The following is a 24,346-nucleotide window of genomic DNA, read 5'->3' as shown; positions in this document are numbered from 1 at the left end:
GTTAGTCACTAACGTAACGTGTGCACTGTGAACGGGGCATTGATTTTTCATTGCAGTGAGTTATTCTGCGTTAAATGCTGTTTTAATGCGCGACTTTAACGTCCCACTGTGAACTTAGCCTGATACTTACCGGGGGCTTCGTCCAGCCCCAAGCTCCCAGCATGTCCCTCGCGGCAGCTCTGCCCGCAGCCCTTCGCCGCCGCTGCCTCCCAGTCCCCGGCGATGACGTGAGGCCGACCTGGAAGTCGGCCTGTACTGCGCCTGGCGAGCGGCGCTGTCAATCACCGCCATGTGGACCAGAGCGTACTGCGCAAGCGTACTGCCGTGGCTCAGTTTCGCATGATGTTGCAATGCCGTTGCTGCATACTCTACCAGAGTTTATAATGATGCATGGTGTCTGTGCAGGCTTTGAGCCTGTGCAAGATAACCAGGCTGCAGGATGCTTACTGTAGATGCCCATTGCACGTTAGATTGTACACATTGGGATGATGAGCTTGGGAAGAATTTCTGTTTCATTTCAGAAATGGAAGTCTTCTGAATCACAGTATCAAGTGAATGAAAAGCCCTTGCAGGTGGTTGCCGTAAGCAATGGGGTCACAGGTTTATTCCAGGACAAAAGTATGGGCCTTGCCGTGGGTGGTCTTGTGGTTGAAAACGACCACTAGTGGCCGGATAGTGTACTGGTTAAAGGAGTTCAAATCCTGGCTATGGTCAGTACCTATTCAGTAGGGAGTCCTTAGGCAAGACTCCCTAAGGCCCCGTTCACACTTGCGGTTTAGTAAAAACCGCACCGGATGTCCGGACCGCACCGTATCCGGACCGGACCTGATCCGTACGGTTCCTATCCGGATCCGGTCCGGATCCGGTCCGTTTGCATCCGGTTTCCGTGCGGTGTGAACACGGTTGCGGTCCGGATCCGGTTTCTTAAGGAGATAACATCCTTTTAATTACCTGGGGTCTGGGAGGTCAGCAGAAGGGTCTGGGGTCATTGTTGGAGACAGGTGGACGTGTGGAGACCATCCGTGGATACAGAGACTGCAGTTGGGACCATGGATCCAGGCATTTTTTACTCGTAAACCTGGGAATTCTCTCTGTTGTTCGCCTCCTTCAGACATATCAGACATGTTGCTGGCAAAAAGAGCTCCAGCATGAAATCGCTGCTGCCCCACTCTTCGCTGGGCCCATGTGGTCCCCATCCAAAATGCATAGGAAGTGGGGTAGAACATCCGGATTTTATAGCCAGTGTGTTGTGCGCTCTCCGGCTCTCATTGCTTTGTATTGGCCGGATGGTGCAGTCCGGCTCCGCTCCGGATACTGCTGCCGGAGGAGCCGGACCAAAAAATAGCGCATGTTGGAACGGACGCCGGAGTCCGGATCCGGTCCGGATCCGGTCCGGCTCCAGTCCGGCAGAACGGACGCATGTGAACGGACGCATAGGCTTTCATTGCCATGCCGTGCGTCCGTTCCGTCCGTTCTGAAAGCGGTCAGGCTCCGGCACGGCGATTCCGGACGGCCACCGCTAATGTGAACCGGGCCAGCAGTGTGGCCTCTTGAACGCATCCTAGTGGCTGCAGCTCTTGAGCAATTTGGGTCCGACAGGAGAAAAGCGCTATACAAGTGTTTGGATTTGGATTATTAAAACATTTGGTTTAGGTACAGCTAAGCCAGAGTCCTTGGAATTGGTTACTACAGACAGGTTGGGATTTCTAGACATGGTGGTCATGGTTGGAGGACTCAGCTTTTTAATATGTATGTCAGGAGGGTATATTACTGTTATTATTGCAAATAAGGGCTTGTATTTATTGACAGGGTACAAAAAATACAGATCAAAAAAATACATCTTTATTTCCAAATAATATATTGCCACCATACTTTGTACTAGAAACATAATTTAAATGTTGTAATAGATGGGACAAATGGGCAAATAAAATGTGTGAGTTTTATCTACAGTAGCATTGTTTATTTTAAAAGTGTAAGGGATGGAATTGGAGAAATATTGCATTCATTTTTTTTTAGTTTTTCCTTTAAAGGAAAACTTAAGTGAACTATAAAAAAATGAGATTTACTCACCTGGGGCTTCCATCAGCCCCCAGCAGCTGATCGGTGCCCTCGCAGCCCCGCTCTGACGCTCCAGGACCCGCCGGCGAACACTTCCGGTTGGGCCGTCACTGGCCGACAGGCATGGGAACGCGAGTGATTCTTCGCGTTCCCAGCCTGTATATCGCCCCCTATGCTGCTATTGCGACAAAAATATGCGTTGCCGCATTACGCACGTATAGATATGCGGCAATGCGTATTTTTGTATGCATTGCGGCCCGCAATAGCGCTAATTACAGTCGGGAATGCGGAAAAAGCTACGCGTGGCCAGTCCTGACGGGCCTGTCGGCAAAAACGAAACTAGCTGGCAGCGGGGGACTAGAGGATTAGTGAGTGGCTGCGAGGGCTCAGGATTGCTGCATGGGGCTGCTAGAAGCAGAACTAGCTGGCAGCGGGGGACCAGAGGATTAGTGAGTGGCTGCGAGGGCACAGGACTGCTGCAGGGGGCTGGTAGAAGCAGAACTAGCTGGCAGCGCGGGACCAGAGGATTAGTGAGTGGCTGCGAGGGCACAGGACTGCTGCAGGGGGCTGGTAGAAGCAGAACTAGCTGGCAGCGGGGGACCAGAGGATTAGTGAGTGGCTGCGAGGGCACAGGACTGCTGCAGGGGGCTGGTAGAAGCAGAACTAGCTGGCAGCGGGGGACCAGAGGATTAGTGAGTGGCTGCGAGGGCACAGGATGGCTGCATGGGGCTGGTAGAAGCAGAACTAGCTGGTGGCGGGGGACTGGAGCAGCAGTGAGTGGCTGCGAGGGCACAGGATGGCTGCATGGGGCTGGTAGAAGCAGAACTAGCAGGCAGCGGGGGACCAGAGGATTAGTGAGTGGCTGCGCGGGCACAGGATGGCTGCATGGGGCTGGTAGAAGCAGAACTAGCTGGTGGCGGGGGACTGGAGCAGCAGTGAGTGGCTGCGAGGGCACAGGACTGCTGCAGGGGGCTGGTAGAAGCAGAACTAGCTGGCAGCGGGGGACCAGAGGATTAGTGAGTGGCTGCGCGGGCACAGGATGGCTGCAGGGGGCTGGTAGAAGCAGAACTAGCTGGTGGCGGGGGACTGGAGCAGTAGTGAGTGACTACGAGGGCACAGGATGGCTGCATGGGGCTGGTAGAAGCAGAACTAGCTGGTGGCGGGGGACTGGAGCAGCAGTGAGTGACTACGAGGGTACAGGATGGCTGCATGGGGCTGGTAGAAGCAGAACTAGCTGGTGGCGGAGGACTGGAGCAGCAGTGAGTGACTACGAGGGCACAGGATGGCTGCATGGGGCTGGTAGAAGCAGAACTAGCTGGTGGCGGGGGACTGGAGCAGCAGTGAGTGACTGCGAGGGCACAGGATGGCTGCATGGGGCTGGTAGAAGCAGAACTAGCTGGTGGCGGGGGACTGGAGCAGCAGTGAATGACTACGAGGGCACAGGATGGCTGCAGGGGGCTGGTAGAAGCAGAACTAGCTGGCAGCGGGGACCAGAGGATTAGTGAGTGGCTGCGAGGGCACAGGACGGCTGCAGGGGGCTGGTAGAAGCAGAACTAGCTGGTGGCGGGGGACTGGAGCAGCAGTGAATGACTACGAGGGCACAGGATGGCTGCAGGGGGCTGGTAGAAGCAGAACTAGCTGGCAGCGGGGACCAGAGGATTAGTGAGTGGCTGTGAGGGCATGGGGCAGCTGCAGGGGGCTGGTAGAAGCAGAGCTAGCTGGCAGCGGGGGACCAGAGGATTAGTGAGTGGCTGCGAGGGCACAGGACTGCTGCAGGGGGCTGGTAGAAGCAGAACTAGCTGGCGGCGGGGGACCAGAGGATTAGTGAGTGGCTGCGAGGGCACAGGATGGCTGCATGGGGCTGGTAGAAGCAGAACTAGCTGGCGGCGGGGGACCAGAGGATTAGTGAGTGGCTGCGAGGGCTCAGGACGGCTGCAGGGGGCTGGTAGAAGCAGAGCTAGCTGGCAGCGGGGGCCCAGAGGATTAGTGAGTGGCTGCGAGGGCACAGGACTGCTGCAGGGGGCTGGTAGAAGCAGAACTAGCTGGCAGCGGGGGACCAGAGGATTAGTGAGTGGCTGCGAGGGCACAGGACTGCTGCAGGGGGTTGGTAGAAGCAGAACTAGCTGGCAGCGGGGGACCAGAGGATTAGTGAGTGGCTGCGAGGGCACAGGACTGCTGCAGGGGGCTGGTAGAAGCAGAACTAGCTGGCAGCGGGGGACCAGAGGATTAGTGAGTGGCTGCGAGGGCACGGGACTGCTGCAGGGGGCTGGTAGAAGCAGAACTAGCTGGCAGCGGGGGACCAGAGGATTAGTGAGTGGCTGCGAGGGCACGGGACTGCTGCAGGGGGCTGGTAGAAGCAGAGCTAGCTGGCAGCGGGGGACCAGAGGATTAGTGAGTGGCTGCGAGGGCACAGGACTGCTGCAGGGGGCTGGTAGAAGCAGAACTAGCTGGCAGCGGGGCAGCAGAGGATTAGTGAGTGGCTGCGAGGGCACAGGACTGCTGCAGGGGGCTGGTAGAAGCAGAACTAGCTGGCAGTGGGGGACCAGAGGATTAGTGAGTGGCTGCGAGGGCACAGGACTGCTGCAGGGGGCTGGTAGAAGCAGAACTAGCTGGCAGCGGGGGACCAGAGGATTAGTGAGTGGCTGCGAGGGCACAGGACTGCTGCAGGGGGCTGGTAGAAGCAGAACTAGCTGGCAGCGGGGCAGCAGAGGATTAGTGAGTGGCTGCGAGGGCACAGGACTGCTGCAGGGGGCTGGTAGAAGCAGAACTAGCTGGCAGTGGGGGACCAGAGGATTAGTGAGTGGCTGCGAGGGCACAGGACTGCTGCAGGGGGCTGGTAGAAGCAGAACTAGCTGGCAGCGGGGGACCAGAGGATTAGTGAGTGGCTGCGAGGGCACGGGACTGCTGCAGGGGGCTGGTAGAAGCAGAGCTAGCTGGCAGCGGGGGACCAGAGGATTAGTGAGTGGCTGCGAGGGCACGGGACTGCTGCAGGGGGCTGGTAGAAGCCCCAGGTGAGTAAAACTCATTTTCTTTTTCTGGCTTAAGGTTCACTTTAAGTGTGATAAGCAGTGATAAAGTTATGGGCAAATTAATGGGAGAGGCACCTATACTTGGCTACCTATACCTGTGGGCTTAAAACTGCATCACAAATAACGTTCACGGGCCACGGGGTGGGGGGTCATTTTTCCACCCTCACCCTGGGAGTAATTTAGCCTAGTAACTGATTGGAAGCTGAGTTTCCATTCCACACTCTGTATCACACACATAGAGGAGACAAGCAGGGGGGGGGGGGGGTCTTATACTGGAGTCGGTTTATACTCACCATTGGCGTCTGATCCCTCATTGTGTACCTCCAATAGCTTCCCCAGTGTCTTATTCCATGCCCGTCGGCATACTTGCTTCTCCCTCAACGATGACATGTTCCCCGCTGATCGGTGTTCATGACAGCAACCTAATTTTTTTTTTTTGTTTTTTTTTTATTGAATTTAATATAATAACCCGTATTAAATTCAATATGAAAAAAAAAGTACAAGTGCAAAAAATGCTTGAGAATTATGTGAAATTAACTGACCCACTTTTTGTAAAGAAATCCTGGGGAGAGAACGCCAGGGAGGTTAAACATTCGTATTGTATATGAACAACAAGGTCATATATGTACAACAGGCGTTTTGTTTTGTCTTTTTTCATTTTTCTGAAGTTTATCTAAAGAGTGCCAGATTCTTGAACAAATAAAAAAAAAGCAAAGAAATGACAAGAGGAAGAAGGATAAAGGATTAGCCAGATCATCCAAACAAATATTTTTCTGAGAACTACGATGGCGGGAATCCAGAGGGGGGTGGGGGAGGGGGGCATGTAGCCTAGACAAAGCTATATAAACATGACACTTTTGTCATGATTCAGCTGACACAAGATCCAGGCAGGTAGGTGATGTGAAGGGGGAGGATGGTGATGATTCTGGGAGGATGACGATGATGATGGTGGAGATTAATTATTTGTATGATCATTGTGAAGGCCCATACACATGACAAATGTCTCTCAAAACAGGTGACGGAGGACGGTTTGTGCAACAATTGCTCCGTGTGTACAAAGACTGTCTGCAGACAAGCCCTAGCACGAGAGATCAGACCGGCCAATCACTCACAACTTTTGTAGTACAAACCGTCTCACAATTTAGAGTTGTTGTGTACAGGGCTGTGGAGTCATCTGACTCCAACTCCGACACCGACTCCTCAGTTTATGAAACCACTGACTCCAACTCCGACTCCGGGTAACCAAAATGGCTCAGACTCCGACTCCTCGACTCCGACTCCTCAGTTTATGAAACCACTGACTCCAACTCCGACTCCAGGTACCCAAAATGGCTCAGACTCTGACTCCTTAGTCTAATACTTACCAGGGTTGGGGATTTGGTACAAAAATCATCTGACTCTGACTCCTCAGTTTATGAAACCACAGACTCGGACTCCAACTCCTACTCCGGGTACCTAAAATTGCTCCGACTTCGACTCCGACTCCAACTCTGACTCCACAGCCCTGGTTGTGTGTACAAATGTCTTTAAGTCGACCCAAATTAAATATACAAGATTTCAGAAATAAAATCTATTTTCTAAATGATAATAATAAATAGCAGCCTTTTTTCAGCTGCATGATGACAAATATAAAATATTTGACATTTATTGGAGGAACCCCTCCCTTCCTTTCATATTGCCGGGACAGAATCCGGCAGACTGGTGGAGTAGGTGGCATCCGGCAATGGAGGAGTTGCTAATGGCTGCCCCCAGTATAACCCTAGCTATGAAAAGAGAAGGGTGAAAAGCATGCACTGAAATGCTCATAGGCTTGATGGAGTGTTTATTTATCTTTGTATGTGTCAGAGTGGTGCAACTAAATATTTTTAAAAAAAAAAAAATTGGGTTTGGGTCCGCTTTAAAGACGGACAGCTTGTGGACAGCTTGGAGGCAGACGACGCTGACCACTTTACAAGTCCGTGGCAGACTGCTTCTGTTGAGATCACTCGGTATGTTGTCGCGTGTGTACAATTGTTGCTGGTGCGAATTGTTGCTCAAAGCTACATGCTGCAATCATCTGTCTTTCGTTCCTAAAAAAAACCCCAAATACAGTTAACCCTCTTTCACACTCGCATGTGAATATTCATACAAATGCATTCAGAGCAATCACTCATCCAGGCGACACTGTTTTCCCTACAGCTAAATTAAAAGCCGGGGTCTAGTTACAGAATAATGCATTCTTATGCTTAGTCACCTATACTGCGCAGAAGTACCCAGGTAAACATAGGTGTCCTAGCTCTGGCCCTGTAACATGCATAGTGCAGACATGCAAACCTTCATTGCATCAAACCTATCTAGGGATTAGGAGCACACATCCTGACGTCCTCTCCTGGGACAGATAGTGCATTAAACTAAACTCACAAGGGAGCTAACAAAATACTGTATTTACTCGAGTATAAATTTAGAAATTTAGGTTTGATTCACTTCATAAAAGTATAGGGGTCGGCTTATACAGGAGTCACAGGCAACACTGAGCAATGTGTGTACTGTCAGTGACATTCCCGCAATTTACCCAGTGGTAAGTGATACTTTGAGGAAAGGAAATGCCAAGAAACCACAGGTGTGAAAGTCCTGGCCACAACAATTATCAAGGAAAGGGGGGGGGGGGGGGAATACTGGGCTGCAGGAAGGGGGGGGATGCTGGGCTGCAGAAAGGGGCAGGGGGGAAATACTGGGCTGCAGGAAGGGGCGGGGGAATACTGGGCTGCAGGAAGGGGCGGGGGAATACTGGGCTGCAGGAAGGGGCAGGGGGGAAATACTGGGCTGCAGGAAGGGGCGGGGGAATACTGGGCTGCAGGAAGGGGGGGGTACTGGGCTGCAGGAAGGGGGGGGATACTGGGCTGCAGGAAGGGGCAGGGGGGAAATACTGGGCTGCAGGAAGGGGCGGGGGAATACTGGGCTGCAGGAAGGGGCGGGGGAATACTGGGCTGCAGGAAGGGGCGGGGGGAATACTAGGCGGCAGGAAGGGGCAGGGGGGAAATACTGGACTGCATTAAAGGGAAGATCCACGCTGCCCAAACAAAACAAACTCCACTTACCTGGGGCTTCTTCCAGCCCCTGCCAGTCGATCTGTGCCCTCGCCGCAGCTCCTCTCACTCCCGGTGTCCAGCGGTGAAGAAGCCGTCCTCCCCAGGTCGGCTTCCGGGTCGGCTTCATTTGCACTCCACGGCGCAGGTCACGTGGGGTACGTGACGTCATCAAGTCTCTACTGCGCAGGAGTGAGCGGAGCTGTGGCGAGGACACAGATCGACTGGCAGGGGCTGAAAGAAGCCCCAGGTAAGTGGAGTTTGTTTTGTTTGGTCAGCGCGGATCTTCCCTTTAAGGAGAGTGAATAATTGCTGCACTTTGGGGCCTGGAGGAGGTATTGGCTGCACATAAGGGACAGGAGGGGTTAGTGGCTGCAATACTGTATGCAATGCAGCCATTAACCCCTCCAGAGCCCCAGGTGCAGCTATTAAATTTGCTGGGAAGACTTATACTTGAGTCAATACAAAATTCCAGCTTAAGAGGGTTGAATATTGGAGTAGACTTATCTACGAAGTCAACTTGTATTCCAGTATATAATGACCACTATGCACACACCATGGAGAGGGAAGTCTCTGGACCCCGTGGAGTCCCCCGATCCTCTCTCTGTCCCCTCATTCCCCTTCTGTCCTTGTTCTGATTTTGGGGCTCCTCGGAAGGCTTCGGAAGTGCTGGCCTCCCATTTGCTTCTGAAGAGGCGTGTATCTGTACTGTGCATGGGCGGGACCAGACTTACCCATGCGCAGTGCAGATCCGCTCATCTTCAGAAGTACTCGGGGACACCAGTGCTTCCAAAGCTGCCCAAAGATTCCTAAGGAGGGCTGAAGACATTATGTGATTTTGTCAAATAATTTCACTGGGGGGTGGGGAGACAGTGGGGGAGGGGGGGACACGGAGAGGGGACTGGTGGGACAGCGGGGGGATACGGAGAGTGGACTGGGGGGACAGCGGGGGGGACACACACAGAGGACTGGGGGGATCTGTGAGATCCAGAGCCTCACCTCTAAACAGGTGAATATCTTGCCATTTTTTTGCAGCTAGCTTCAGGGTCCTTTTAATTAGGAACAGTAATATTAGTAGCATTATTTTTTGTGCAGGTCAGATGTTGTATTTTGCTGGGCAGTCTTCTTATTTTGTCAGTGATTTTTAATCACTACTACGGCAGAAACTCACTATAAAATTCCCAACATATTTTGAAGAGGACCGCGACTGCGGCTGACAGGCTGTAAAAGAGGGGAAAAAAGCCACTATTTCTATGTACAGCGCTGCGATCTTTCTGTCACTGAGCTGTCCCCTCGAGTGGCTCACAAAGTGACCGCCGCGCATAGGCTGATGCCTATAACAGCCAATCACACTGCTTGACTCTCGGGGGGAGGGAGGGAAATTTAAAAAAAGGGACATTTTTATTAAATAAAAAGACTTTATAAATTAATTTAAAGAAACAACACACATCGCAGCAGCAATCAGATGCCACCAACAGAAAGCTCTGTTGGTGGCAACAAAAGGGGGGCAGATTCATTTGTGTGCCGAGTTGTCTGGCCGTGCAGCAAGCTGTTACAGCTGCAGAGCCCTGAATTGTAAAAAGTAGCCTGGTCATGGCATTTTCATTACAGTTCCTCTTTAAAGTAGACCTGAAACAGGGGGAACAAGTTCTATTTTACCTACCCGGGGCTTCTTCCAGCCCCCCGCAGCCTCACAGGTTGTTCGTTTTTTTCCCAATCTTTTTCGTTTTTCCACTGATCCCCGAAAGTTCACCGACTAGACTCGTTGCGGACTATGTACTATTCATGGCCTCGGCCGGGTGTCTCCTCAATCGCACTCCGATGACCAGAAGGGTTGTGTGTATGTGCAGTTCATGAAGGCTTAAACCACGCATGCGCAGGACAATCCAGGCAGCTCCCATGTTCCTCTGCCAGCCAGCAACTGAAACTGTCGTGCTGAGAGCAGGGCTACGGGAAAATGGTGCCCGGAGCCCTGCACTGCAGACTCGAAGTCTCCAGAGCAGGGCTTCAGACGCCATTTTACTGTAGCCCTGCTCTGCTGCTGCCGGAGCTGCAGGCTGCTGCTGCCGGTGAACTGACACGGCGTCTATTAGACGCCGAAAGTCAATTCATGCTTGGGGGTGCTTTAGGGGTGCTTGAAGAATTTTAGGGGGTGCTTCAGCACCCAAAGCACCCCCCTGGCACCGCCACTGCCTGGCCACAACAATTAACAAGCAAAGGGCCAGTGAGAAAATACTGGGCTGCAGAGCTTACTAAGGAGGGGGTGTGGATAATGGCTACACTTGGGAACCTGGAGGAATGACCGGCTACACATAAGGGACAGGAGGGGATAATGGCTGCAGTACTGTATGCAGTGCCGTCATTAACCCCCCCTGGTCCCCAAGTGCAGCCATTAACTTTGCTGGGTAGACTTATACTTAAGTCAATAAAAAAAATCATCTTAAGAGGATCAAATGTTGGGGTCGACTTATACACAAGGTTGACTTATATTCTTGGATATATGGAAATTGCACAACATGCACTATCTAACTGGTATACGTACTGTAATTTCTTGGAAATATTGGAAATCGATCAAAATTACAGACAGCCAGGTTGGGGCATCGATCACCAGGTGATTCAATCACAGGAATCAAATCCCTCAGGGAAAATCAATAAGTATATTATTATTATTATTATTTATTATTATTATTGAGTTATAAAGCACCAATATATTCCGTGGTGTAAATGAGCATCTGCACAGGAAATAGCTATCTGTTCTCTAATCTGTATCTGTTTATCGTTTATCTAGCAGGATGAAGACTTTACTAATTCTCCTTGTCTGTGGCCTGATCACACACACGACAGAAGACGAGATATGTAATCAACCTACTTACTGTAAGTAATTACATCCTGATAGTATTAGAAATTTGGTGGGAGAAGGCACGTCTTGAAGAAAATCTAAAAACTTTTTTAAATGGTAAAAGCGGCTTACCTTAAAGAAGTCAACCAGCATTAAATTATCTGAAGATGACAAGTTTATTAGGAACAGTACAAATGACGTGTTTCGCTGGCAAAATCCTACTTCTTTGGGCCAATAAAAGTGTCTTAGAGTGGTATGCAAACAGCACGAAACACCTGTTGCCCGTAAAACTTAAATAGCCGTCCTCAGCCAATTTTCTGCTAGTCGTCTTCTTTAACTGGTTAAGGTTCTTCTTGGACGTGGATTCTATGGTGTGCCTTAAAGAGAGTCTGAAGCGAGAATAGATCTCGCTTCAGACCTCATAGCTAGCAGGGGCATGCGTGCCCCTGCTAAAACGCCGCTATAGCGCGGCTTAACGGGGGTCCCTGTCCCCCCAAACCCCCTCCGAGCAGCGGGGGAGCGCTTCCTGGTTGGGGCAGGGCTAACCGCCGCAGCCCTGCCCCATGCGCGTCTGTCAGACGCGTATCTCCGCCTCTCCCCCGCCCCTCTCAGTCTTCCTTCACTGAGAGGGGCGGGGGAGAGGCGGCGATGCGCGTCTGATAGACGCGACTGGAGGCAGGGCTGCAGCCGTTAGCCCTGCCTCCAGGAAGATCAGCTCCAGCGACCTTTTTCCGACCCAGGTTTGCGGGGGGTGGGTTGGGGGTGAAGGGACCCCCGTTAAGCCGCGGGATAGCGGCGTTTTAGCAGGGGCACACGTGCCCCTGCTATATATAAGACCTGAAGCGAGATTTAGTCTCGCTTCAGTGTCTCTTTAAGGTTTCCATGAGTGACCCAGCCATAAACATTGGCCACAATTCACTAAGCTCATCTCCTGTCGTTAATAACGATTCTGTGCTGTTTTTACGGTTATCATCATGGTGATAAAGTATGTACTATTCACTAAGCAATTTACCTCAGGCAGATCTTCAAACAAGGATTTTGTCCTTATGTTAAGGAGTGTTTCCTAAAGTTAAGGTTTCAATCCTTAAACTAAAAACAGGATGTTAATTCACAGAAACATTTTACTAGTTTATCCAGAAGGAGACTCTGCATAGAGAGAAATATACTCAGCAGGCACACAGAGAGGGATGGAAAGAGAGACACCAAACATACACACACTGTACACACACACACACTGTACACACACACACACTGTACACACACACACTGTACACACACTGTATACTCTCTTTCTCTCTCTCTCTCTCTCTCTCTCCCCTATACAGGCTAACTATAATCGTCCTGGCAGCAGGAGAGGTGGAGCTACATCCTGCCTGCGTGTGCTCCTCCCCTCCCTATCTCCTGCATGTGAGAGTAATACAGAGCTTGAATGTTAAGACAACACTCTCACTGTGAAAATATATCACTACATGTTAATAAGGCAAGCTTCTTTAGTGAATTAACCCTTAGAATGCCGATCGATGTGTGGTGATACGTTTTCACCTCCCTTATTATCACTAGTATGATCTTGAGTTGTGGCCAATGGTTTTTTCTTTTTACTTGTGCGATATTCTTGGCTTACGCTCCCACTAATTGTGTTTGAGGACTCTTGCACACTACATGCGATTCCAATTTTTTATACATCCAATGTTGGATTCAGATTAAAAATCGTAGCAGCAGCACATTTTTTTTAATCGGAATCAAAAATCAGATCAGATAAAAAATCGTAATCTCATGTAGTGTGCCAGAGACCTCAAACTGCTGAATATTGAGTGATAACCTATCATTTAGGAGTATTCTGAGCGCGACTTTCTCTCTTTTCAGCACAAAACCTGGCGCAGTTTGCGAAGGCGTGCATGAGCTCCACCTACGACGTCGTGCCAAGTCCGGGACCGGATCGCGGAGTGGATGGCATTACTGATACCAACCATACTCTATTTCCCTGCTCAGTTACCAACTTGGAATACCAGTCGTATTTCCAGGTGGACCTGGAATTATCGTATGTCGTTGGCAGAGTGGTGATCTTCAACCGGCGGGACTGCTGCTGGAATTGGCTGGAAGGGGCAAAAATCTTAGTTGGAGATGAACCCGGCTTCAACAACCCTGTGTGAGTCACCCTCCTTCCCGAATGATGTCACTGTATCAAGACTCCGCCTCTATATCATGTGACGCTCATTGCCGAACGCCCAGCTACACCCACCACTCAAGAAGACAAATTCTACTATTAATACATGTATAGAGCTGGACAGAGTGTCTGCTCCATGGGGCACTGTGGTACAGCTTGCTTCCTCTCCAGGGGCGTTGCTTTCCCCAAAGATCAGTGGCACGTGCCCCGGATGTCCCCCAGGCAGAGTTAGCTGTGGTGCTTCAATGGCGGGCATGCTGGGAGCTTTGGTGCATCGATCGGGGGTATGCTGGGTGCTGTGGTGCCTCTAAGTGGGCATACTGGGTGCTGTGGTGTTTTTTATGGGGGCATGCAGGGAGCTGTGGCTCTTCTATGGGGGCATGCTGGGTGTGGGAACATGGGAGAGGGTCCACTAGAAGGTCAGGGAATGCTATGGTGGGACTACAAGACAACCTGACAGCAGGCCAGCCCGCCCAGCAGAAAGCCAGACCAGCCAGCACAGAAGCCAGGTAACTCTGCCTAGTTATGTTTAAAGGATACCCAAAGTGACATGTGACATAATGAGATAGACATGTGTAAGTACAGTGCCAAGCACACAAATAACTAGGCTGTGTTCCTTTTTTTCTTTCTCTGCCTGAAAGAGTTAAATATCAGGTATGTAAGTGGCTGACTCAGTCCTGATGCGAAGAAACTTTCCCAATAGGACTCGACCCTTCACGGATGCATAGCAATCTTTTTATTGCATATCAATAGCAGTGGTACAAGAGCATAACAACAGCATGACGTTTCGGGCGGAGGCCCTTTATCAAATGCTGAAGTTCACATCCTTTCCTTCCAACATATATACTGATACAACATCACGCCCCCCACCTAGGGGGCGGGCACAATACTTAAAGTTACACATCCCTTACAAGAGGAAAGAGCATAGACATGGATTATAGAAAGCATCTAAGGCTAAAATCTTAATTTAACCCACCCAGAAACTGAGTCCTCAGCCTGTCCATCCAGCAAGCCTCACGCCTAAGAAGGGTATTCCTCTGAATACCCATTTTTTGGGACAGGACGCTCCGGGGCACATCCGGGGGTACTGCAGGTTTATTGATGATTTGTTTTTTTGTTGGAGTGGGAGTGAGGAGGAGTTGCGCCTGTTCTTTGCTGACCTCAATCTGAGGCAAATGACGCTTAAATTTAAGATGGAGCATGACGCCCACAGGTTACATTTTTTGGATGTAGAGATCATGAGGAGGGAGGGAGAGGTGGTGACAAATTTATATAGAAAGGAGACCGACAAGAATTCTTTTCTTTTCGTCAATAAATTTTTATTGATGATAACAAAATTATGATGTGAACATTCAATAAGTAATGTTAAAAAGTGCTTAACATAACTAGAATTTGCTCATAAACAAGGAGCAGTAACATAGATACTTTACTTTGCTTATTATATTATCTTGAGGTACAAAATTAGTACACAGTATGATGATTATATCTAGTTTCGACCATATCTTTTCCATTTCCAGCAGGTATGCTGGATTTATATTTGTTTTTAGAAGGTGGTGGGCCGTTTCACCCTCCGAAGATGTAGCAGTAATTTGGGCATTGGGAAGGTAGAGGTGCTAGTGGGCTTAGAAGGTCTGGTGGGGAGGGGGGGGGGGGAGTGTATAGGGTTGGGGGGAGGGGATGAGAGCAAGGGAAAGACATGTGCTACTTACTTTTCCTTTCCATTCATGGACAGAATATCTTCTACTCACTTTTCATGACCACTCTGGGTGGAGCAGAAGTCATTCTAATCGCTATACGTCCTGTTGTTTTAGGAGGGTTAGGTACAGGGAATTGGGGGAAGGGGGGTGTGGGGGGTATGGAGGGGGATAGGCAGTGGTACGGCTAGTAAGCCAGGGGGTTTTTAAAGGAAATAAGTGAGGGTCATCTGTGTGCTAATTTGTACTCGTGTGAATTTTATATCATGTTCACTGATAATGTTACAGCTAGTATACAGTATATAGCATTCCACATATGGTGAACTAGAGAAAAACACATATAAACAAACAGTAACAGTCAACGGCAAGTACCACCTACAAGATTATATAAACTAGGGAAAGGGGCAGCTGGGATGTATCAATTACTCAGTGGTGCATAGTTGCGTGGTGCGTAGGGGAATCGTTAGCAGATCTTTTTTCTGCTAATGATACCAATGGGATGGCAGTTCAAAGTTACATTTATGATGAGTGTAGCCTACTTGTAGACTTTGTTCCAGCCTCAAGTTATTTTGTACGAGGGCTTTTAGCTGTTCTAGCGAGATATCTTCTGTGGACTTCCATGAGGATAAGATTAAATGTCTCGCCACTAGTAGAATGTGGCAGACTTTTGGTTGCACGGATGGTTTTAACTCATTAAGGCCAATGGTTAAAAGGGCTAGTTGTGGGGTTAATATAAAGTATGGGTGCGTTACCGACCTGATGAGAGACAAGAATTCTTTTCTGTCGGCAGATAGTTGCCATCCTCGCCCCCTCATTCAGGGTCTCCCCAAAAGTCAATGTATTAGGGCTAGGAGGATTACCTCCACAGATGAATTGTATCTTGAACAGGCGCAGCTCCTCACTCAAGATTTCGTCGCTAGAGGCTATAGTCGGAAGAGATGTGAGGAAATTCTAACAGAGGTGTTGGAAATGGACAGAAAGGCACTAAGAAAGTATAAAGCAGATATTGATGTTGAGTTTACTGATGTGAATTTCATTACAACTTTCTGTGGCGAATCTAGATTGCTTCAAGACACAGTTCTTAAATTCTGGCCGGTTATTGAGAGTGATCCCCAGCTTGTCCATATATGTAAGACCCCGCCGAGGTTTGTGTATAGACGGGGTAAGTCTTTGATGGACCACCTGGTGCGGGCAGATGTTGGCCGCACAAGGGTTAAAACACAGAGATTTTTAGGCCCGGGAAAAGTTGGGACGTTCCCTTGTCTCAATTGCCAACATTGTAATAGTATTATTAAGGGTCCTGAAGTACGCCATCCCAGTTCAGGGGTCTCCTTTCCCCTCAAGCATTATGCCACATGTGACACCAGGGGGGTGGTTTATCTCATCAAATGCCCGTGTGGTCTGGCATATGTAGGCCAGACCACACGGGATATAAAAACGAGGCTTAATGAACATAAAAGTACCATACAGAACCCAGCAAAGGAGAAAGAAGGTGATACTCAGACTAAAAAAGATTCCCCTTTGGCACGTCATTTTGTTGAATTACGACATAGAGTGACACAGATAAGATGGCAGGTGTTAGAGGTGGTGCAGTGTCAACAAGGGAGGGATCAGAGGAATACCCTTCTTAGGCGTGAGGCTTGCTGGATGGACAGGCTGAGGACTCAGTTTCCGGGTGGGTTAAATGAAGATTTTAGCCTTAGATGCTTTCTATAATCCAAGTCTATGCTCTTTCCCCTTGTAAGGGATGTGTAACTTTAAGTATTGTGCCCGCCCCCTAGGTGGGGGGCGTGATGTTGTATCAGTATATATGTTGGAAGGAAAGGATGTGAACTTCAGCATTTGATAAAGGGCCTCCGCCCGAAACGTCATGCTGTTGTTATGCTCTTGTACCACTGCTATTGATATGCAATAAAAAGATTGCTATGCATCCGTGAAGGGTCGAGTCCTATTGGGAAAGTTTCTTTGCATTGGATTTATGAGGAGGAGTGATGGACCTCTCAACCTGACAGGACTCCCCAGTATACATCATTTATCCCAGAGGCGGGCAGATACACTTTAGATTGCGATTGACTCAGTCCTGACTCAGACAGGAAGTGACTACAGTGTGACCCTCACTGATAAGAAATTCCAACTATAAAACACTTTCCCAGCAGAAAATGGCTTCTGAGAGCAAGAAAGAGATAAAAAGGGGAATTTCTTATCAGTGAGGGTCACACTGTAGTCACTTCCTGTCTGAGTCAGGACTGAGTCAGCCACTTACATACCTGATATTTAACTCTTTCAGGCAGAGAAAGAAAAAAAAGGAACACAGCATAGTTATATGTGTGCTAGGCACTGTACATACACATGTCTATCTCATCATGTCACATTTCAGTTGTGGTATCCTTTAAGTGACACTATTTATGTGATATGTATTTTTTTTTTAAATAGTGGAGGGGACTTCATTCAATATTTTGCTGGGCAGGCCTACATAGGCCGCTGTTCAGTTCATGTAAATTTGGCTCCACCCACGACCAAACCCACATTCTGGTGCATGGCCACACCCAATTTTCATCTCGAATGCTTTAAAGTGCCCCGGATCTCTTAGGATCTATTCATCTCCTCTCTGAATTCAGCTGCTGGGCGGGTCAATCAGGTGTGTCCATGTGACTGAAGTAGTTGTACCTGTAAGCAGGCCCGTTTCTAGTGCCGCTGCCCTGAGCGCTGAGGGAGGAGAGGGCGCTGTAATGGAGGGGGAGCCGCAGGGAGGGCAGCCCGACCTCTACCTTCCTTCCCTCCCCGGGCCGCCCTCCATGCTTTCCCCTCGGAGTGCAGAGTGAGCGCGCAGGGAAGCACTGTACACAGCTACTCACCTCCCTGGTTCCAATCGCCGCTCACTTAACGCTGATCTTTTCCTCTCTGCATAGATGCTGATACACACGCTGCTTCCTCCTGTTTAGCAGGAAGCAGTGTGTGTATGAGCGGCTATGCAAAGAGGAGACCAGCGGCGAGTGAGCGGCGATTGGAACCAGGGAGGTGAGTAGCTGTGTACAGTGCTTCACTGCGCGCTCACTCTGCACTCCGAGGGGGGAGCATGGAGGGCGGCCCGGGGAGAGGAAGGGAGGGAGAGGTCGGGCTGCCCTCCCTGCGGCTTCGGCTTCTCCCTCCATTATGGGGGGGCACCTACCTACCTAACCTATACTGGGCAAGCTACCTATCTAAACTATACTGGGGGCAGCTACCTAACATAACCTATACTGGGGGGCAGCTACCTATCTAAACCGGGGGTGCCCAATAGGTCGATCGCGATCTACCGGTAGATCGCGACCGCCTATTTGGTAGATCGCGGCCTCTTGGCCGCATCCCGTCACATTTTGCGGCTGGCAGCTGTCCCATCGATTTCTGCTGCCAGCCGCTGGCCAATAGGAAGCAGGGAAGGAGAGAGGAGGCGCGGCTGAAGAGGCCATGACGCGACGTCATGGCTGGGGGCGGCGCCGGGCACGCACGCACGCACGCCTGCCTTCCTGATTCAATTGTGCTGCCCGCCGGAGCGCTCCGAGTGCGAGAGGGGAGACCAGACATCGCCGCTGGAGGGAGGTAAGTGATTGAGCACCCATCCCCACCCACCTATGCTACAGGGACCCATCCCCACCCACCTATGCTACAGGGACCCATCCCCACCCACCTATGCTACAGGGACCCATCCCCACCCACCTATGCTACAGGGACCCATCCCCACCCACCTATGCTACAGGGACCCATCCCCACCCACCTATGCTACAGGGACCCATCCCCACCTACCTATGCTACAGGGACCCATCCCCACCTACCTATGCTACAGGGACCCATCCCCACCTACCTATGCTACAGGGACCCATCCCCACCTACCTATGCTACAGGGACCCATCCCCACCTACCTATGCTAATGGCACCCATCCCCACCTACCTATGCTAGAGGCACCCATCCCCACCTACCTATGCTAGAGGCACCCATCCCCACCTACCTATGCTAATGGGACCCATCCCCACCTACCTATGCTAATGGGACCCATCCCCACCTACCTATGCTAATGGGACCCATCCCCACCTACCTATGCTAATGGAACCCATCCCCACCTACCTATGCTAAAGGGACCCATCCCCACCTACCTATGCTAAAGGGACCCATCCCCACTTACCTATGCTAAATGGCACCCATCCCCACCTACCTATGCTAAAGGGACCCATCCCCACCTACCTATGCTAAAGGGACCCATCCCCACCTACCTATGCTAATGGGACCCATCCCCACCTACCTATGCTAATGGGACCCATCCCCACCTACCTATGCTAAAGGGACCCATCCCCACCTACCTATGCTAAAGGGACCCATCCCCACTTACCTATGCTAAATGGCACCCATCCCCACCTACCTATGCTAAAGGGACCCATCCCCACTTACCTATGCTAAATGGCACCCATCCCCACCTACCTATGCTAAAGGGACCCATCCCCACCTACCTATGCTAAAGGGACCCATCCCCACCTACCTATGCTAAAGGGACCCATCCCCACCTACCTATGCTAAAGGGACCCATCCCCACCTACCTATGCTAAAGGGACCTATCCCCACCTACCTATGCTAAAGGGACCCATCCCCACCTACCTATGCTAAAGGGACCCATCCCCACCTACCTATGCTAAAGGGACCCATCCCCACCTACCTATGCTAAAGGGACCCATCCCCACCTACCTATGCTAAAGGGACCCATCCCCACCTACCTATGCTAAAGGGACCCATCCCCACCTACCTATGCTAAAGGGACCCATCCCCACCTACCTATGCTAAAGGGACCCATCCCCACCTACCTATGCTAAAGGGACCCATCCCCACCTACCTATGCTAAAGGGACCCATCCCCACCTACCTATGCTAAAGGGACCCATCCCCACCTACCTATGCTAAAGGGACCCATCCCCACCTACCTATGCTAAAGGGACCCATCCCCACCTACCTATGCTAAAGGGACCCATCCCCACCTACCTATGCTAAAGGGACCCATCCCCACCTACCTATGCTAAAGGGACCCATCCCCACCTACCTATGCTAAAGGGACCCATCCCCACCTACCTATGCTAAAGGGACCCATCCCCACCTACCTATGCTAAAGGGACCCATCCCCACCTACCTATGCTAAAGGGACCCATCCCCACCTACCTATGCTAAAGGGACCCATCCCCACCTACCTATGCTAAAGGGACCCATCCCCACCTACCTATGCTAAAGGCACCCATCCCCACCTACCTATGCTAGAGGGCACCTATCCCCACCTACCTATGCTAGAGGGCACCTATCCCCACCTACCTATGCTAGAGACACCTATCCCTACCTACCTATGCTAGAGGCATCTGTGCCCAGTGAAGGGACCTGTACCCAGCTACCTTTGCTGAAGGGACCTATACTTTGCTACCTATACTGGAGGCACTTGTACCTGGGGGCTGTTCAACCGGGGGGGGGGGGGGGGGGGGGGGTCTGTGACACTTTAAATTTTGGTAGATCTCCTGGACTTGGCAAATTTTAAAGTAGCTCGCGAGCCAAAAAAGTGTGGGCACCCCTGATCTAAACTATACTGGGGGCAGCTACCTAACATAACCTATACTGGGGGGCAGCTACCTATCTAGCCTATACTGGGGGGCAGCTACCTATCTAACCTATACTGGGGGGCAACTACCTAATCTAATCTATACTGGGGGCACCTACCTAATCTAACCTATACCGGGGGCAGCTACCAATCTAACCTATACCGGGGGCAGCTACCAATCTAACCTATACCAGGGGGTAGCTACCTAACCTATACTGGGGGCACCTACCTAATCTAACCTATACTGGGGGGCACCTACCTAATCTAACCTATACTGGGGGGCAGCTACCAATCTAACCTATACTGGGGGGCAGCTACCTATCTCACCTATACTGGGGGCACTTACTTACCTAACCTGTATTGCTAGCCTATACAGGGGGCAACTATACTGGCTACCTATATTGGAGGCACATAACTAACCAATACTGGGGGCACCTACCTATCTAACCTATGCTGGGGGCAACTATTGTGGCTACCTATATTAGAGGCACCCACCTAGCTAACCTGTACTGGGGGGCATCTACCTATCTAACTTATACCGGAGGTGCCTGCCTATCTAACCTATACTGGGGGCAACTATATTGGCTACCTATACTGGAGGCACCTACCTGGCTAACCTATACCGGGGGCAACTATACTGGCTTACCTATGCCTGGCTACCTATACTCGGGAGGACTTATAGCTGGCTACCTATACTGGGGGGACCTATACTGAGTGAAAATAGACCTGGCTAAACTGTGGGCACCCATACCTGGCTCTGGGGGGCAATTTTTATACCCTCGCCCTGGGTGCATTTTAGCCTAGAAACTGCACTTCCTGTAATTAACCAATCATGCTCCTTCTAACCCCCCCCCCCCCCCCCCCCCCCCATGGCATTTTGTGTTACAAACCCCCCTTATGGGCAGGATTCCTATCAGTGTCCCGCTACAAAGACATTGTCCTTGCTCATTTAGATTGCGATGTGGTCGGTCTTTCAGCAAAGTTTCTTCAAAGAGACAAAAAAACACTTCATAGTGTGGCTGTATATGAAAAGGTGCCTACCACCGATGTCCACATTTCTCTGTGGTATCTATAATTATCATTAGTGATGGTCAAGTAGATGCAAATAACTTCGAGTTGATGCACATTTAGGCAAAATTTTATGCAAATGTATGCAGCTTGTAAATGTACCAATCAAATCCTGCTGAGGTAAAATGTGATTGGTTAATGTTCAATCTGCATAAATTTGCATACACATTTGCAAAAACTTGCATCAACTCGAAGTTATTTGCATCTACTTGACCATCACTAATTATTATCAACAAGTTTCACCCCATGCAACCATCACCAGCTTAGTACCACACTCACCAAAAAAGGCACAGTACCAGGGCAGAGGGACTACCAGGGCTGACAGCGGGAGAATGGAGGGGGCAGAATGGACACCGAGGGAACCCACAGCCTACAGCAGAGCTCCCAACTGTCCCTCTTAGGAGGGACAGTCCCTCTTTGGGAACCCATGTCATATGCAAAAGCAGCCTGCACTGTCCCCCTGTCCCTCTTTCCTCCTCATTTGTCCCTCTTTCAGGACTGATGTAGAGATCTGTGTAAATATCTGTATTTTTCCACAGAAAATGTGTTTAACCACTTTACCACCGCAGGTGCGTATATCTCCGTCCCTTTGCACAACCTTTAACCACCAGGGACGGAGATACAGTATATGCACCTCCCGCTCGCTCATGTGCGCGCTTCCGCGCTCATGCATGCCGCCGCCCGCTCGCCCAGAGATCAATGAACAGGAATTACCATTCCCGTTCGTTGATCTAAGCCCCCCAGCAGTGATCGGCTGCTTCTATGAGAAGCAGCGCGATCATTGTGAAAAAAAAGAAGTTTCCCAGCCTCCTTGAACTTCCTGCAAGCGTACTTCCTAAGTTCCTACGCTTGCAGGACGCATTCACAAAAAGTTACTGTGGCCATCTTGTGGCCAAATAGTAAAACTACACCCAAAAACATTTTTCATATACTGTACTTATACATAGTTTTACATTATAAATTAACTCATTACCTCCCACACTCCCCAATTTTTTTTTTTGTTGTAATAAAAAAAAAAAAAAAATTATAATAAAAAAAAATACATAAATAGTTACCTTAGGCACTAGAGATGGGCCGAACGGTTCGCCTGCGAACGGTTCCATGCGAACTTCCGTGGTTCGCGTTCGCGTCCCGCAGGCGAACGTTTGCGGAAGTTCGGTTCGCCCCATAATGCACCATAGAGGGTCAACTTTGACCCTCTACATCACAGTCAGCAGGCCCAGTGTAGCCAATTAGGCTACACTAGCCCCTGGAGCCCCACCCCCCCTTATATAAGGCAGGCAGCGGCGGCCATTACGGTCACTCGTGTGCTGCCTGCGTTAGTGAGAGTAGGGCGAGCTGCTGCAGACTGTCTCTCAGGGAAAGATTAGTTAGGCTTAACTTGTTCCTGTCTGGCTGCATACCTGTTCTGTGAACCCACCACTGCATACCTGTGCTGTGAACCCACCACTGCATACCTGTACTGTGAACCCACCACTGCATACCTGTTCTGTGAACCCACCACTGCATACCTGTTCTGTGAACCCACCACTGCATACCTGTTCTGTGAACCCACCACTGCATACCTGTTCTGTGAATCCACCACTGCATACCTGTTCTGTGAACCCACCACTGCATACCTGTTCAGTGAACCCGCCACTGCATACCTGTTCTGTGAACCCACCACTGCATACCTGTACTGTGAACCCACCACTGCATACCTGTTCTGTGAACCCACCACTGCATACCTGTTCTGTGAACCCACCACTGCATACCTGTACTGTGAACCCACCACTGCATACCTGTTCTGTGAACCCACCACTGCATACCTGTTCTGTGAACCCACCACTGCATACCTGTTCTGTGAACCTGCCACTGCATACCTGCTCTGTTCAGTGAACCCGCCACTGCATACCTGTTCTGTTCAGTGAACCCGCCACTGTATACCTGTTCTGTTCAGTGAACCCGCCACTGTATTCCTGTTCTGTTCAGTGAACCCGCCACTGTATACCTGTTCTGTTCAGTGAACCCGCCACTGCCGTCACTACACAAACAGCTGTTTGCGGTGCGTTACACGGTGAGTTTGGTGTGTCAGTGTGAAGCAGTACCTTAATTACACTACCTGATTGATGTATACACATGCAAGATGTTTTAAAGCACTTTAGGCCTGTCATTTAGCATTCAATGTGATTTCTGCCCTTAAAACGCTGCTTTGCGTCAAATCCAGATTTTTCCCGGGGACTTTTGGCCTGTATCCCACTCCGCCATGCCCCCCTCCAGGTGTTAGACCTCTTGAAACATCTTTTCCATCACTTTTGTGGCCAGCATAATTTTTTTTTTTTTCAAAGTTCGCATCCCCATTGAAGTCTATTGCGGTTCGCGAACTTTAACGCGAACCGAACCTTCCGCGGAAGTTCGCGAACCTAAAATCGGAGGTTCGGCCCAACTCTATTAGGCACTGAACTCTTTAAATATTTATGTCAAGAGGGTATAACACTGTTACTTTATAAACTATGGGCTTGTAATTAGGGATGGACGCAAAACTGAAAAAAATGCACCTTTATTTCCAAATAAAATATTGGCGCCAAACATTGTGATAGGGACATAATTTAAACGGTTTTATAACCGGAACAAATGGGCAAATACATTTCATGGGTTTTAATTACAGTAGCATGCATTATTTAAAAACTATAATGGCCGAAAACTGAAAAATAATGATTTTTTTCCCAAATTTTTTCCTATTTTCCCATTAAAACACATTTAGAATAAAATAATTCTTGGCATAATGTCCCACCTAAAGAAAGCCTAATTGGTGGTGAAAAAAACAAGATATAGTTCATTTCATTGT

General features: G+C 49.9%; 1 protein-coding gene across 1 annotated transcript in view; it reads left to right on the top strand.

The window, feature by feature from the left end:
- Positions 1 to 24,346, top strand: part of LOC137519255 (fucolectin-1-like) — a 58,057-nt gene that overhangs the window by 22,700 nt on the left and 11,011 nt on the right. The window contains exons 2-3 of the mRNA XM_068238131.1: positions 10,941 to 11,026; positions 12,855 to 13,137. Of these exons, the coding sequence (XP_068094232.1) occupies positions 10,945 to 11,026; positions 12,855 to 13,137 (365 nt within the window). The 5' untranslated portion in view covers positions 10,941 to 10,944. The remainder of the gene's footprint in view (positions 1 to 10,940; positions 11,027 to 12,854; positions 13,138 to 24,346) is intronic.

This window comes from Hyperolius riggenbachi, chromosome 5 (assembly GCF_040937935.1).
Source record: "Hyperolius riggenbachi isolate aHypRig1 chromosome 5, aHypRig1.pri, whole genome shotgun sequence".
Taxonomy (NCBI): Eukaryota; Metazoa; Chordata; class Amphibia; order Anura; family Hyperoliidae; genus Hyperolius; species Hyperolius riggenbachi.
This window is presented reverse-complemented; position numbering and strand designations above follow the sequence as displayed.